The 16,906-nt window shown below is 49.2% G+C and overlaps 1 protein-coding gene and 1 long non-coding RNA gene across 6 annotated transcripts in view; one reads left to right on the forward strand and one right to left on the reverse strand.

Moving 5' to 3' along the window:
- Positions 1-3,218: 3,218 nt before the first annotated feature.
- Positions 3,219-5,976, reverse strand: LOC143696186 (uncharacterized). Of its 3 annotated transcripts, XR_013185642.1 has the most exons (4): positions 5,823-5,976; positions 4,423-4,622; positions 3,488-3,585; positions 3,219-3,316 (listed from the first exon to the last, which is right to left on the reverse strand). It is a non-coding gene; the product is annotated as an uncharacterized LOC143696186 (long non-coding RNA). The 3 variants fall into 3 exon arrangements; XR_013185636.1 differs by lacking the exon at positions 3,219-3,316 and having other exon boundaries at positions 3,404-3,585; XR_013185640.1 differs by lacking the exon at positions 3,219-3,316 and having other exon boundaries at positions 3,404-3,585; positions 5,640-5,976.
- Positions 5,977-7,462: 1,486 nt separating this feature from the next.
- Positions 7,463-16,906, forward strand: part of ARHGAP39 (Rho GTPase activating protein 39) — a 121,054-nt gene continuing 111,610 nt past the window's right edge. The window contains exon 1 of one of the 3 annotated variants that reach the window (XM_077189802.1): positions 7,463-7,604. In XM_077189802.1, coding sequence (XP_077045917.1) covers positions 7,594-7,604 — 11 coding nt within the window. In that variant the 5' untranslated portion in view covers positions 7,463-7,593. Of the gene's footprint in view, positions 7,605-9,217; positions 9,364-16,906 lie in introns of those variants that run through there. The other 2 variants (XM_077189792.1, XM_077189797.1) reach the window with 2 other exon arrangements.

The following is a 16,906-nucleotide window of genomic DNA, read 5'->3' on the forward strand; positions in this document are numbered from 1 at the left end:
GGAAATATTTGCTTTGGAAAGCAAATATTGAAAAATTCCTCCCTGGAATTCCCCATCCATGAGAGGGACCAACATCCATGTGGGAATGGCACTTGGGGACGTGGTTGGGAGTGGCTTTGGCACTGCTGGGGAAAGAAGAGCTGGACTCAGTCTCAGAGGGCTTTTCCAGTCTCAACAATTCCATGATTTTATGCCCCTTTGGAAGCTGATTCCAAGATTTCAATTCCTTACAATAAATATAAATATAAATATAAATATAAATATAAATATAAATATAAATATAAATATAAATATAAATATAAATATAAATATAAATATAAATATAAATATAAATATAAATATAAATATAAATAATTCCTTACAATAAATATAAATATACTTATATATTTATAAATATATAAATATCCAATTTTGCCATCTACAACCTATGGCTCAGTCCCTCTTTTAATTGTGGCCAATCCTAATGAGCCACTTCATTGATAAGAACAATAAACCAGTGATAAGGCAACGATAACCCCCTGATAAAATCCCACTAAGCTTTTTCATTATCTACATAAATAATTATAAATTAATTGTAATTTGATGTTCCCTTTTATGTCTCATCCATGTTGACGACCTTGGAGATCCTTCCCAACCACAAATTTTTTAGGATATGATTTAATTAGTAGAGTGGATCTTCCCATCAAACCCTATATCGACAAAATATAATAAAATGTAATTCATATTAATCCAGATTTTTTTGGAGCCTTTGACAGTGAGAGTTTAATCAACCGGAAAAATTAATTTCATGACACTTTGGTGTGGAGGTGAAACTGTTGTTCACCTTTTCCATGTCCTATAGAATCAAGACCTCTGATTTTCCACTTTATAATAATAATAATAATAATAATAATAATAATAATAATAATAATAATAATAATAATAATAATAATAATCCCTCAAAATCAGCTGCAATTGATAAATCCATCAACAGACCCCCGCAAGCAGATGGGGAAGGAAAAATAACCCCATAAAAGTAAAAAAAAAACAAAAACAAAAACCTCCTGTTTTAAGCAAATCCATAAAGCCCCACCAGGATAAATCAGAATAAATGCCAAAAAAAACCCACCAGGCAAAGGCCTTCTGGGGGAGAAAGGCTGCCAAAAAAATAGAAAACACCTGCTTGGAAAACTCCACCTGAAGAAATTATTAAGATTGAGAAATAAGCCCACAAAAATAGAGGGAGAAAAGGAAAAGAATAAATTTTAACAAAAAGAGGGGAGAAATGGCAAAAAAACCAAAAAATGTAAATTGTGAGAAAGGGGGAAGGACAATGATCCAACAGCAGAATTCCACCCAAAATTATGAAAAAAAGAGCAAATTCTGGAATTTCCCAAAGCAAATCTGCTGGATGCTGCAGATCCCTCAGTTCTGCACCAATTCCTGTCACTGTTCACCATCCACAGGGTCCCTGGACCAACAATTTTGGGTGCTGTCACCTCCTGCCCTCCCCATCCCCACCCTGATGGAAAGTTTGGGACAATCCAGGGGTCATGGAATTGTGGAAGGGTCTGCGTGGGAAGGGACCTTCAAGATCTGTAATTCCAACATTTTTGCCTGGGCAGGGACAACTTCCACCATCCCAGGTTGCTCCAAGCATCATTCCATCATTCCACGATTCCATCATTCCACGGTTCCATGACTTGCTCCAAGCCTGCCATCCTGGTTGCTCGTCAGCTGCTCCGGAGCTAACGAAGCTCATCAAGACTCTTCATGTGCAAAATCCACCAGGCACGGAGGGAAATTCCCAATCCATCAGGAGCCAGCCAGGAGCCCCCGCTCCACCAGACTTTTAGGATGGACCTAAAAACGCCTTTAGGATGTTCTAAAAATATGAGGGATCATCAAAGTTGCTGCAGAGCGATTTTAATGATCTCCCAGTAATCCCTTAAAGCACCACATTAGGACAGATCCATCCTTTCGGGGCCACCTGGAATCCTGGAGGATCAGGAGAAGGATTCTTGCCCTGGGTTTCCAACCAAATCTCTTTTGGTTTGTTTGCTCACCTTAAATATCACCTAAAAACCTGTGCTGACCTTTCCAGCTGAAAGGACGGCTCTGTGCTGTTAACAGCTGGGATTTGTGACCTTGGAGGTCTTTTCCAACCAAAATAATTCCATTATTATTCCAACCAAAATAATTCCATTGATTATTCCACAATTCCAGCAAGAACAGCAGCAATATTTTGTTTTAAGAGGAAGTTTGGCATCGTTATTCCTCAACAGGAGATGTCACTTCGATTCTCCTCCCTCTGCTAATTGAAATTCCCATAAATTAGAATTAAATTAAATTCCTTCAAAAAGGTACCAAGTTCAACAGGAGCCCTCAGAGAAACGCTGCTGTTGCAATTTGAAATGGAATCATGGAATGCTTTGGGTTGGAAAAGACCCTCAAGGTCATCTCGTTCCAACCTCACTCCACCATCCCAGGCTGCTCCGAGCCCCGTCCAACCTGGCCTTGGACACTTCCAGGGATCCAGGGGCAGCCACAGCTTCTCTGGGAATTCCATTCCAACCCCTCACCACCCTCACAGGGAGGAATTCATTCCCAACATCCCAAATTCCCCTCTGTCAGTTCAAGCCATTCCCCTTGTCCTGCCCCTCCAGGCCCTTGCCCAAAGATTTCGGCCAAATCAAACTTTCCATGGGAAACAAAGGAAGCAAATCCATCGGCCACATCCCTTCCCTCCAGGATCCCACTGCCAGCATCCCCTTACTCCTGACCCTGGGAAGGGAGCCCAAGTCCCTCCGGCCTGGAAAAGCCTCTGGAGTGATGGCTCTGCCCAAACCAATCCCCACGGCCTTGGAATAAATGGAATTCACCTCTCTGGAGAAAAGCTGCCCGGACAAAGGGATTGGGATAATCCGGGGATGAAACCAGGTGAATTTTAGGGTCCTTCCCAACCCAAACCATTCCATGAGGATTTAGGAGCCCAATCCGTTCACCTCAACAGGGTCAAACTTTAAAGGGAATTTTTGGGGTTTCTTCCTGGGCCTCCTTGGGCCTGTGCACACCAGGACAGGCTCCGAGCCTTCCTCTCCTCCCAGGTTTTGTTATTCCCTGGCAGGATTGCTCAAGAACCAGGAGAGGACTCAGGCGCAGGCTGAAATTATATTTTTAATATAATATTATTAATTTCTCGAGGACCGGAATTATATTTTCCACTCCCAAAATCCGCGGTTACTCAGGAGGGCTTTGTGAATTCCTGCGGCTCCCGCTCCCAGGTGGGACAACAACATTTCCCAATTTCCCATGGAAAAGGGAAGGACATGGACAACTTTTGGAGAAGCCAAGCAAACAGAAATGAAGATTTTTATGAACGAATATTTTTTAATTTATATTTTATTTTATGTAATATTTTTATATTTATGAATGAATTAATTTTTTATTAATTTAGAAACTATTCAGGCTTGTGTGAACATCAGGAGAACCACAAAAGCAAACTCACCGACATGGGGGAAAAAAATTATCCCAAAAAAAATGCTCTCCAGTCCTGGAGGAGTCTTGTTCTCCACCTTCATTCCTTAAGGTTGGAATTGCAACAGGCTGGGGGGAATGGAGAGGGAGCAAAGTGTTAAAATTTGGGATTAAAACATCAGCACTCCAAAAATTGGGATGTGGAGATGCAGTGGAATAAATGGGATTGGATTTTATTCATGGAATGATTCAGGTTGGGAGAGACCCTCAAGATCACCCATTCCCATCATTTCCTTGAGGAGAAAAGTGGATTTAATTTTTCCACTGTTCCTCTTGTTTAATCGTTGGGGGGGGGTTTCAGAGTTGTTCCAAGCCTTTATATAACTTAAAAATATTAAAAGACAACAGTCTCATGTTTCCATGGTGACGGGGACAGTGGGAATTCACGGGCTCGAGTTGTTGGCATCTCATTTTTAATCAAGGTTTAAAAGTCAGAGAAATTCACTCGGAGCCTCCCTGAAAAGCTCCAGGCAGAACAAAGAGAGGCCGAGTCCAGGAATGGAACCATGGAATGGTTTTGGGTCGGAAGGGACCTCGACCAAGTGCCACATCACACCCCTCAGAGATGTCCTGGTTTTCCCCTGGAAGGGTCCAAGGCCGGGTTGGACGGGGCTTGGAGCACCCTGGTGTGGTGGGAGGTGTCCCTGGCCATGGCAGGGGGGCGGAATTTGATGAAATTCCCTTCCAACCCAAAGCATTCCATGATTTGGTGATGGAACGGATTTTCTTGGATCGGGATGCTTAGAGAAAAGGACAAAGCTGCTCTTTTATTCTGTAAAAATCAGGTTGGAAAAAAAAAAACCCCAAAACCATAAAAGCAACCAGCCCGAAACGAAATATTTCCAAAACTAAACCTAAAGAGCAACAGGAACAGGAGGAAAAAACCCCAGAATTTCACTGACTCACCCTTTCCCAGACTCCATGCACGTCCAAAAGGAGAAAACCTGGAGGGTTTTGGGTCCTTCTGCTCCCCCAAAAAAACCACGGCTGGACGTGAGGGAGCTCTCGCAGCCGTGGAGAGGAGAACGTGTGAGCAGCACCCCGGGCACTGCTGAGACAGCCGGCCAAATTCCTGGAAAAACTGCAAGTCAGGGATTGTGCTGGGGCTGGAAAGGGAATAAAAGGGTTTTGTGGTTGGTTTCTCACCGTGACCCAACTTGTCCCCTCCTGAGAAATTTGAATTTCCTCGAGTTTCGGCCACGGGGTGAAAGCTGCTCCGAAAGTCTCGTGGTGTCCTCAGCTCTGTTGTCACCCTGGCCAGGTGTCCTTTATGCTCCCAAAAATATATTTTGGGCTTTGTCCTCGGGGTGTTTGGGGTTTTGGGGTGTGCTGATGGACATCCCAGTAAGGGAATGTCTGAGGGAGGGTAAAATTTGGGGTGAATAAATTTCAGGGGGGGACCCCAAGGCTGAAGAGTGGGCAGTGCTGGGGAGGCCCCAGAGGGGTTGGAGCCTCTCAGTTTGGGGTCTCCATCCCCATCCCAAAAACACCCGGGAGGGAATGGGAACGTGGATGAGAACTGGGGGGCACAGGGGTTGTGGGGACACGGGGGGGTACAAGTCCCACAGGGTACAGCGGGATATTTTGGGGACACAGAGGCTGGGGGCGGGAGTGTCACAGACCCCGGGGGGGGCTCCGTGGCCACCGAGGGGTGAAGATCCCGGGGGACCCTGGTGGTCCCGGGCTGCTGGCGGATCCCCCCGCGTGAGCCTGGCGGAGATGCGCACAAAACAAGCACAGAGCCCCCGTGGGAGCTCCCACGCGTGTTTCCCCCGCTCAACTTCGGGAAATACGGGATTACCGTATTTAAAAATGTGACTTGCGCACCACGGGTACCGCAACTTTTCCAAGTGCGCATCGTGGCGGTACCGTAATTTCCAGCGCGCATGCGCATTGCCGCCGCTATTTCAAATGCGCATGTGCAAAAGAAATACCGTATTTTTTTTGAACGTGCGCGTCACGCTACCGTAATTTCACCGTGCGCATGCGCACTGAAAGGAACGTATTCTAAATGCGCATCATCGCACGGTTACCGTAATTCCAGATGAGCACTTGCAATCACAACTAAAACAACTCTGATTGCGCATCCCAAAATAACCGTACCACGACATGCGCATGCGCACCTTAAGTACCGTAATGTCCAATGTGTATCGTATTAGCTTGTGCCCAAGAGCGCATGCGCACATCAAGTAGCGCAGTTCCAAATGAGGCTCGCTCAAGTACCGTATTTACAAATGCGCATGCGCATCTCAGCCGCCGTAGGTCCAGAAGCGCCGCACCGCGATACCGTAATTCCAAATGCGCACCTACAACCGCCGCGCTTCCAGATACGCATGCGCACCACAACGGCCGTAATTCCAAATGCTCATCCAAGCACAGCTACCGTAATTACAAATGCGCATCACGTCTCAAGCGCCGTAATACCGGAGGTACCGTGTTTCCCAATGCGCATGCGCGGCATAACTACCGCGTTCAAAGGCGCATGCGCACCATCACTACCGTATTTCCGAGTGTGTTACGCGCCTCCGGTGCATGCGCACCACAGCTACCGTAATTGCAACCGCGTATACCAGAAATACCATGTTTCTAACGCGCATGCACACAATTACCGTATTTCCCAACGAGCAGCACAATTCAGTAGTTACGAATGCGCTTGCGCGCCGGGGCTACCGTAATTCAGAGTGCGCATCACGACGCAACTACCGTAATTCCTAATGCGCATTCAACACAACTACCGTATTTCCTGGTGCGCATCACAACTTGTGACAAACGCCAATCACTTGTTTTTTAAAATTTTAAAAGTTTAATAGTAATAAAATGGTTATAAAAATAGTAATACAATTTGAGTAATAATAATTTGGACAAATTGAATTAGGACAATATGAGACAATAAAGACAAAGAGTTATGGACATCCAGGTACCTTTTTCTGGGCAAAATAAGCCCGGAAAAGGACACACGTTAACAGAGGATTAACCCTTAAAAACAATGGCCTGTTGCATATTCATTCAGCTCATACATGATGCATAAATTCCATTCAAACAGAGGATTCTTTCTGGTCATCATCAACTTCTTCCTCTGAACCCTGACAGTGCCTTCGATGCAGGAAGAAGTTCGTTTCTTCAGATAAATTCTCTTTCTCTGAAAGATTCAGGTGTCCTGTGGCTGCTATCTCGCTGCGAGTCCTTTCTTTAAAAGAAGTGTCCTACATTGCATAGTGTCTATTTTAACATTTTTTTATAACCCAAAGCTGTATTTAACACACTAGTTAAGAGAAGTAACACAGCATAACTTTCTAACACAACACATATAATATTCATTTTAATATTTTCGAAAAGCCAATCATAAAATACGCATTTTTCACACGACACAACTACCGTATTTCCCAATGCGCATCCAACACAACTACCGTAATTCAGAGTGCACATCGGAACACAACTACCGTATTTCCTAATGCGCATCAGAACATAAAAACCTTATTTCCCAATGCACATCACAACACAACTACCGTATTTCCCAATGCGCATCAGAACACAACTACCGTATTTCCCAATGCGCATCGGAACACAACTACCGTATTTCCGAGTGTGCATCGGACCATAGCTACCGTATTTCCAAATGCGCAGCAGAAAACTACCGTAATTCCCAGCGCGCATGCGCACAGTACGCGCCGCATCTCCGTGGTTACCGTAATTCCCAGCGCGCACGCGCATCACTCTCCACGCCCCGCCTCCCCCGCGCTACCGTATTTCCCAGAGCGCACGCGCATCCCACCCAAAACCCCCATCCTCCTACTCCTCCCATCATCCCCCGCGGGACAGATTCTCCCCGCCCCCTCATTTGAATAAAGGGCGTGTTCCCGCGCGTGTCCCCGCCCCCCAGCTCTGCCCCCATTGGCCGCGCCGCCGTTGTCGCTGGTGACGGGGACGCGGCGGGGTCGGAGCGCGCCGGGAGCGGCCGCGGCGGGCGCGGAGCGAGGAGGGGCCGGGGGGGGGCTCGGGGTCGGTCACGGGGGGGGCCATGGGAGCCCGAACCGGGGCCGGGGCCGGCGGCGGCGAGCGGTAGAGCCGCCGGGGATCATGGCGGAGAGGTGAGAAGCGGCATCGCGGCGGGGAAAGGGTGGGGGGGGGGGATTTGGGGAGGGGGGGGTGGGCTGCGCCGCATGGTCCAAACCCCCCCCAAAACACCTTTAGGAACCCCTTATTGCATTCCCCTCCTCTTCATATGGCCCTTATGGGGGTGCCCCCCCATTCTTTGAGGTGCCCTTGGGGGGTCTTTGCCCCCCCCGTCAGCACTTTGGGGGTTCTCAGCCCCTTTTTGGGTGTTCCGTCCTCCTCTGGCTCCGTTTTGGGGGCTCCGCTTGGATTTTTGGGGTGCTGGGTGGGGGCATCCCCACCTGCGCTGCATCCAGGTGTGGGTTGGGCTGGAGAATTCCAAACCCCCCGTCCCGGATTTTGGTGCATGGAGGGGGGGGCTGGATGCGCCCACCTGGATCCCCGTGGCTGCGGGAAGGGGATGGGGAAAAGGGGGGATGGAGCTCAACCGCACCCTGGATTTCGGGGGGAATTGGGAAAGGGTGGGGGGGGGGAGGAATTGGATCCCATCCTGCTCCCGTTGGAGGGGCTGGATCCCACCCTGCTCCCTTTGGAAGGGCTGGATCCCACCTGGAGGGGCTGGATCCCACCTGGAGGGGCTGGATCCTATCCTGCTCCTCGTGGCTGGGGCTGGATCCCTGTTCCCTGCTTTATGGAAGGGCTGGATCCCACCCTGATGCTCCTGAGAGGGGTTTGGAAGAGCTGGATCCCATCCTGCCCCTCCTGAGATGGGGTTGGATCCCACCCTGCTTCTGTTTTTGGGGGCTGGATCCCATCCTGATCCCTATGGAGGGCTTAAATCCCACCCTGCTTCCCTTTTTGGGGGGTTTGGAAGGGCTGGATCCCATCCTGCTCCTTATGGAAGGGTTAAATCCTACCCTGCTTCCCTTTTTAGAGGGGTTTGGAAGGGCTGGATCCCATCCTTCTCCATATGGAGCGGTTGGATCCCACCCTGCTTCCATTTTGGGGGGGTTTGGAGGTGCTGGATCCCATCCTGCTTCTTATGGAGGGGTTAAATCCTACCCTGCTTCCATTTTTGGGGGGTTTGGAGGGTCTGGATCCCACCCTATTCCTTAGGAAGGTGCTGGATCCCACCCTGTTCTCCTTGAGGGGTTTCATGGAGGGGCTGGATCCCATCCTGCTCCCTATGGAGGGGTTAAATCCCACCCTGCTTCCCTTTTTGGGGGCGTTTGGAAGGTCTGGATCCCATCCTTATCCATACAGAGGGGCTGGATCCCACCCTGCTCCCTCCAGAGGGATAAAATCCCATCCTCCTTCCCTTTTTGGGGAGGTTTGGAAGGGCTGGATCCCATCCTGATCCATATGGAGGGGCCGGATCCCACCCTGCCCTTCCTGAGAGGGGTTTGGAAGGGCTGGATCCCATCCTGCTCCTTATGGAGATGCTGGATCCCACCCTGCTCCCCTTTTTGGGGAGGTTTGGAAGGGCTGGATCCCATCCTGCTCCTTATGGAGGTGCTGGATCCCACCCTGCTCCCCTTTTCGGGAGCGTTTGGAGCTGCCGGATCCCATGGAAGGGGGTTTGGAAGGGCTGGATCCCACCCTCCGCAGGATGATGGTGTGGGGGGGGGAGTTAAATCCCACCCTCCTCCCTGGGAAAGGTGATGATGGAAGGGGCTGGATCCATCCCCATCCCGCTGCCCGCGGATGCTCCGCTCGGGATCGGGCCGGGGGAAGGTGCAGGACGCCCGGGATGGATCCCATGGGATGCGGGAGGTGTTTTCATGGAGGTGGAAGGTGTGGCAGGGCGAAGGGGGGCAGGGAGGGTGGGTGTGGGTGTGGATGGATGCGGGGATGCGCCGGGAAAGGGGAGCGGGCAGGGATGGAGCCGGGTGGGATGGAGAGGATGGGAGGGATGATGATGGGGGGGGGGGCTGCAGCGGGATGCGCAGCGCCGGAATTTGGGGCGGGGATCTGGAGGACCAAACCCGCTGGTTTTGGAAAGGTGGAGGGGCAGAGTTGTTTGGGATTTATTTGATTTCGCGAGGACGACGGAGCCGCTGGTCCGGGATTTTTTTTTTATTTTTTATATTTTTATATTTTTATTTTTTTGCCCCCCTTCTCTTCCCTGCGCCGTTTCCCCCAGTCCTTGCATTTCCCTCCGGCAGTGAAAACTGCAGGATGGGAGCGGAGTTATTTATTTATTTCCTTATTCATTTATTCCCTTATTTATTTATTCCCATATTTATTCCCTCATCTGTTTGCTCCCCCATTTATCTGTTCCCCCCCTTTATTTATTATTTTTTTTTTCCCCCCTCGTTTATTTGTTCAGTCGTTCATTTATTTCCTTATTCGTCGAGTCATTTATTTATCCTCTTATTTATTCCCACTTTAATCAACCCCTTGAGTGACCTCTACGGAGAAATCCGCAGCTGCTCCTCGGCTCCGGAGCCTCACCTGGCACACGCAGCTGGGTGGGATTAAGGGGAAAAAAAAAAAACCAAAACCAACAAAAAAAGCACATTTTCCATAGAAAACGGGTGGATTTGGGATGTTTGGAGGGAGCTGCCAGCAGCAGGTGGCTCGGGCAGGGTTGGAATTGGGATGTGATGGTTCCCTCCGTGTCCACCCGGGGGTTGGCTGGGCTCCTTCCCCCATGGAATGGCTTTTCCCAAATGGAAGTTCATGGATCCCAAAACCAGCGGGGTTGGGAGGTGTGGGGAGCTGGGATTTGGTGCTGCTGCTGATTTTGGGGAATGGGGAGAGCGGCAGGGTTTGGTTGTGGGTCCGGAATTGTGGGATCCTGGGTTGTTTGTGTGGTTTTGTGTTGGATTTTGGAGTTCTCTGAGTGTTTTTCCATGTGGATTTTGGGGGGTTTGAGGATTTTGTTCCTTCCCCATCCCTTGGGATGAGCCTCTATTTCCTCCAAAGGGATTTTCTTGGAATATCCTGAAGTACAAAATCCTGGAGTGGTTTAGGGTTGGAAGAGACCCCTAAAGCCCACCTAATCCCACGGGAAAGGACACTTTCCATGATCCCAGATTTATCCAATCCCAATCCAACCTGGCCTGGAGTTGGAGTGTGGGATCTTGGGGTGGCTGACAGGGAGCAATTCCAGGCCTTAAAAAGCCTGAATTTGGGTGAATTGAACTCCAAAAGTCGGAGTTTTGTGTCACTGCTGGTGGCACAACTCATGCCACCAGGACCAGGGATGGATTTTCAGGATAATCCCAACATTAATCCCATTGCAAAGGAACATTTCCATGCTTTCTTTGGGAAGAAAGGCCTGTGGAGATGCCCTCGTTTCTCAGGGAAATCTTTGCTTTTCCCACCCAAATCCTGGATTTTTCCAGCTTCAAATCCACACAATCCAAGGTCTGGGCTCTCTGTGAGCCAGATGTCCTCGGGCTGCTCTTTTCCAGAGGGGCTGGAGATGGGTTCAAAGGGATTTTTGGGAATGTCTCGCTGTGCCGTGGGATTGGCTGCTTGGTTTGCTGGGAGCAACCAGAGGTCAGGGATTTATGGAATTGTTTAGGCTGGAAAAAGACCCTTAAAATCACGGAGTTCAACCCTGAAAAGGGCTGGAAGGAAAGGGAAGGTTTTCCGAATCCTGACTCGGGTTGTGTTTCACGATGGGTTTTCCTGATATCCGTGAAAATTGGTCAGTTCAGTTTTATCCCGATTTTTTTTTCATTTTTTTGGTAATTTATTCATTGGTGCTGCTGTTTTGTTGGGACCAGGAGCTGCTTTTTACCCCGGATGCAACCCCAGGTGGTTTTTAGGGATTGTCCAACCTTTGTAGGGTTTCCAGGCCTTTAATGTCGCTGGATCATCCCAAATGATCCACAATCATTTTTAAAAAAAAGAGGTGGTTCATGGAATTCCAGGCTTCTGGAAAAATGCTCTGTGTGTGTGGTTGGTTGGACATCACAATTCCCGGGAATGTGTGGAATCCACTCCATGAAAATCTCGTCCCGCGGGCCGCCAAATCCCTTCTTTAGCGGGAAGTTGGAGAATTCCTGGTGCATCCCGTGGGTCCTCCCTATGGATAATCCTGACGTTCTCAGGCAGAGCTCCAGGGAAGGAATTCCCTCAACTCTGTGCTCCTTTTAGGCTTTTTTCCACCCCTCAATTTCCCAAAAAATTTGGATGAATTTGTAGTTCTTTACCTGGATTTGATGGTGACCTACTTAGGCCTCGATCCCAAAATTCACGGCTTTTTGGAACTCCGTAAACAATTCCCAGGAAACCAAAGCTTTGCCGTCATTCCTTTCCTGAGAAATGATGGATTTTGGAGTTCCTGCCTCCGGGAATTTGTGAACAGACACCACAAAAAAAAAAAAAAAAACAACCCAACCAAATAATGACCCGAAAACCTTGAAAAAAATCCCGAATCCAAACCACAGAACCCAGCTGGGAATTCAGGCAGATTCCAGAGTCAAACTGATGTCAAATCCCGTGAAACCACACGTTCCATGATGGTGGAATTCAGAATTTAGCCATGGAGGGGCCTGGATTTGGGGGAGGGATCCCGAATCATCAAATCTGGGATTTCCAGGGCTGTGCTGTCGCCGTTCTATGGAGTTTTCATTCAGGAATGTTCGCTCCAGATGAAAAAATTCCGTGGGAATTCCGGTGGGAATTCCGTTCAGGCGATTAAGATTTGGTTAAGGTGATTCCCAAGTTGTTCCAGCGACCTCTTCCTTCAAAAAAAAAAAAAAATCCCTTTAAATCACCATTCCTTGCTCTTCCTCCATCCTCTCTCCCTCCCGCGTTTTTGCTCCAGTGATTATTTCCTTACATGCTCTAAATAACGCATTGAACCCCGACCTTTCCTCTTCCTCCTCTGGCTCTTCCCAAAAATAAACATTCTGGCTGGAATTTGTTCTTTCCAACTCACCCAGGCCGGCTATTTTTAATTCCAGAAGTGTTTGAGGGATAAATGCGCTCCAGGTGCCAAGGGGGAGAAACGGAGCGCTCCAGACCTCCCGGTGCCCTTGGGAATTCAGTGTTGTCCCTGAAATTGCTCCCAGGGATCCCCAAATCCCGGGATTTTTTTTGTTTTTCCAGCTTCTGAAAGGATCACGTTGTGCTGTTCCAATGGGAGGTGCCTCCCATGTCTCAAATTTTTAGTCCCTCGCTCTTTCCTTGACCTTCACGGATCCAGGGATTTGTTTTATTTCCTTCCTCCTGCCCCTGCCCTTTAAGCATTCCCACATCCATCCTGATTTTTAGGGAACAAACCCACCAATCCCAGTTTTTTTAGGGAGCTAAAAACGCCACTCTGACTTTTGGAAAGCTGGATATCCCCAAATCCGCGTTCCTGAGAGGAAAATAAATCTTATTTCCATTTTTTTTTTTCCAAGTCTTTCCCAAAAATAAGTGGGAAGAGGCGGTGGAGTGACCCAGTGGTGTCATTCCAAAACCAGGAGCCACCATTCCCACAGGGAAAATTCCTGATTGTTGAGGAAGGTCTCGAAAGACTTGGAGCAAAGGAGGCCTGGAATGGGCTCTCGGAGGGAGAAGGTTTTGGTTGTTGGATTTTCCTGGCTCTGGGATTCCGGCAGGTTTCATTCCTGGCTGGAATGGGGCTTGGAAGTTTGGTGTTCTGGGTCGGAGCAGAGCTTTTGGAATGGGTTGGGTGGGAAAGGAACCTTCCGGACCACCCATGGGCTTCCAAAATCCCAGCTTGATCCAAGCCCTTTCCAACCTGGCCTTGGGCACTTCCCGGGATGGGGCAGCCGCAGCCTCTCTGGGAATTCCATCCCAGCCCCTCACCACCCTCCCGGGGCAGAATTCCTCCTCGGAATCCCATCCATCCCTGCCCTCTGGCAGTGGGAAGCCATTCCCTGTGTCCCGTCCCTCCATCCCTTGTTCCCAAATCCCTCTCCAGCTCTCCTGGGTCCCTTTCAGGTGCCGGGAGCGTCTCCAAAGTTTTCTTCCCTTGTCCAGGTGAATACCCCCAACCCTTTTCCCGTTTTCCCGGGATTTCACCTCCCGGGCCACGACTGCCTTCACCCGCTCTGTCCCTTTATTCTTCACCACCAAAAAACACGGAAAAATCCCTGGATTGGGGCACGGCTCCTTCCTTACGGTCATTTCCCTACGGAATTGCGCCAGGGCCGGATTCCGGCGGATTCTGGGCCTCCTCTTCCCAAGGTGTTGACATCTCCCTGCCAGCCTCGTTGTGTTTTTATTGATCTTCCCTCTCTGCTCCATTCCCCTCGGAGTGGAAACGACTTCCAGCGGATCCACGTGGCCGGGAAAGCCGTTGGAAAACGTTAATTTGGGAAGCGCCGCCGCGGAATTGCGTTTTTTGGGTTTTTTTTTTTAAATTGATCTTCCTCGGCTGGGAGAGGTCACGGAAAAGCCTGGAAAAGTGTAATTAGGGGGTGGGAATGGGGTGGTTTTCTGTCCGGAAGACGGGGATGGGCAATGAGGAGCCTGGGAACAACGCGGGAATTTCTGTTGCTTTGGAATTTCAACCCGCCGTCGGTCAGCTGGGAGCGCTGAAATGGTGGAATCATGGAATCGGGTGGGATGAGGGTGTAAAGATCAGCCAATTCCATCCCGTTCCATGGGAAGGGAAAATTTCCACTGTCCCAGGTTGCTCCAGCCTGGCCTTGGACACTTCCAGGTGATGGAGCAGCCGCAGCTTCTCCGGGAATTCCATCCCAGCCCCTCACCACCCTCCTGGAGAGGAATTCATTCCCAATATCCCACCCATCCCTGCCCTCTCGCTTCCATTCCCTGTTATCCTATCATTCCATGCCTTCTTCCAAAACCCTTTCCCAGCTTTTCTTTTTGGGATATCTTTGGACTCTAAATCCCTTCAAAGGCTCCAAGTGAAGCTGTCCCTGGATTCCGAGTTCCAGGAGGGCTCGGAAATGGGAAAATGCTGCTCCTTGAAGGTCCCATCTTCCTTCTTTTCCACATTCCAGGGGTTTTCTTGATCTTTTTGGTGTCTGTTTTTAAATTCCTGACCTTCATGGACTCATCCCAAGCTGCCCCGAGCACGGACACGGGGATTTGGTGGATCTGTGGGTGCATCCTCAGTTTTACTGGGAATTAAGTTGCTTCTTAGTGGTTTTCTGGATCCATTTTTTGGAGCTGGACTTGGATTTCTGGACGCTTCCTAAGGATCTTTGCTCCCTTTAATCCAAATGGTGCATCCATGGATCCATGCCTTCCCACGGATGAAATTTTTATTTTCCAATTGGGAAAGGAGGAATCCTGAGGAGCCCTTTCCCAGCTGGGAAATAAAAATAACGGAACGAAAATCCTTGGCAAGATTTAACGTAGCCGAGAGTATTTGGGAATAATTAGGGAAAAGAGGGGGAAAAATAATTGGGAAAAAGGAAAAATTCCTATTGGAAGAAGAGGAATTGAGGGAATCATGCTCATGGATCTCTGACCCCTTCAGCAGGCTCTGGGTGAGGTGGGAGGGGATTTTCTTCCACTTCCCAGAAAAAAATAGTGGGATTTGGGTCAGAGGCTGTTGGCTGAGGCTGCTGGAGTTGGGATTGTCCACGGGGCTGGAATTCTTCTTAATCATGGAATCATGGGATGGGTTGGAAGGGGTTGGATTAAAAATCGTCCAATTCCAACTCCTGCCCATGGGCAGGGACACCTTCCCCCATTCCAGGCTGCTCCAAACCCTGCCCAGCCTGACCTTGGACACTCCCAGGGATGGGGCAACCATGGAACTCCCTGGGAATTCCATTCCAGCCCCTCACCACCCTTGCTGTCATAAATTCCTTCCTTAAATCCAGCCTGAGCGGATCAGGAATCCTGCTGGGTTGGGGGGCCTGGGATTGCTGGTTCCCGTGGGATGGAGCAGCTTCCCTCGGGATTGGTGTGTCCCTAATTAAGTGTGTCTGGATTAAATGGAGCAGTCGGGCGACAAAAACGTGGAAAAGCCTCTTTATTTTCCATTAATTCCACATCAAATCGATTTTCCTTGCAACCTCTGCCCCTCCCAAGGAGCAGAGACCCTTCCCTTCCCTTCCCTGTTCCCACCTTCCGCGACATTTCCGGGAGGCGCCGTCGGATCTGTCAGAGCTGCCAGGAAGGAGAAAATTCCAAACTAATCCAACCTTTTGGGAGCCTTTTTCTTTCCTTCCCCCCTCACTTCTTCTCCTGCGTCTCTGGCATCTCCTGAAAGTCACCTTGAGGAATCCTCATCGGAGCGTGGCGGTTCCATAGCAGGGATTTTCTTTTTGGAAGTGGGTGCTGATCCCAAAAAAAAAACCCCGCAGTGATCCAAAGAATACATTTTTGTCTGGGAATTTTCTGTTTTAGCAGGAATTTCCTGAGGTTTTTGTTTTTGTTTTTTTTTAAATTGAGGAAAATGCTGTGCTCAGGACTCTCCAGACCCCGATAAGTGAGTCTGGGATTATTCCTGTCCTGTCACGCTCCAGCTCACCTGAACAATTCCCCCTTTTTTCCCTCGGCTGGGAGGGGCACGGACAAGGGATTTTTATCAGGATGGAAGTGGGAATAAGGTCAAAGAATGGGCTGGGTTGGAAAGGGGGCCTTAAAAAGAATTCCCAACGCCCCCTTCCATGGGCAGGGACGCCTTCCACTATCCCAGGTTGCTCCAATCCCATCCAACCTGGCCTTGGATACTTCCAGGGGATGGAGCAGCCACAGCTTCTCTGGGAATTCCATTCCATTCCATTCCATTCCATTCCATTCCATTCCATTCTTTTCCATTCCAGCCCCTCATCGCAATGCTCGGAGCGCAGAACGAAATTGGGAACATTTTTTTGTGGGAAAAATCCATGGGAATAACGTAGGGAGGAAAACAGATCTTAATTTATCATCTCTGTAGTCCCCCAAAGTGGTTTTTTTTTTTTGGGAAGCTCCAAAACAGGAAATCAGCACAAACCCTTGGGAAAAGCCAAGCTGGGTGTGCAGGAGGAGCGGGTTTGGCGACAGATCCCGATGCTTTTCCACAGAGGAAAATCCCAATCCAGGTTTTTAAGGCACAGGTGGGATTTGCTTCATTCCATGTGTTCCTCCTCAGCCTTATCAGCTCATTAAGTGCCTTATCAGCTCATTAAGTGCCTTATCAGCAGGGATCTGTGGCCTTTGGAATTCCTTTGGGATCATAGAAAAATCAGGATACTCCTGGCATGTGCAAATATATATATATCTTCCCTTAAGGCTTTTAACTGTGGAAAAAAAGTGGCTTTTTGGGGGGATAATTTTTTGGGAATGCCTGGATCAGGGAAGTGACATTCCCACTGTGCCGAGGGACCTCAGATCCCGGGATTTGCTTTGGGCCCTTCATGACAAGAAGGACATTGAGGGGCTGGAGCGTGTCCAGGGATGGGAA

The sequence above is a fragment of the Agelaius phoeniceus genome, chromosome 1, assembly GCF_051311805.1.
Source record: "Agelaius phoeniceus isolate bAgePho1 chromosome 1, bAgePho1.hap1, whole genome shotgun sequence".
In the NCBI taxonomy this organism is placed as follows: Eukaryota; Metazoa; Chordata; class Aves; order Passeriformes; family Icteridae; genus Agelaius; species Agelaius phoeniceus.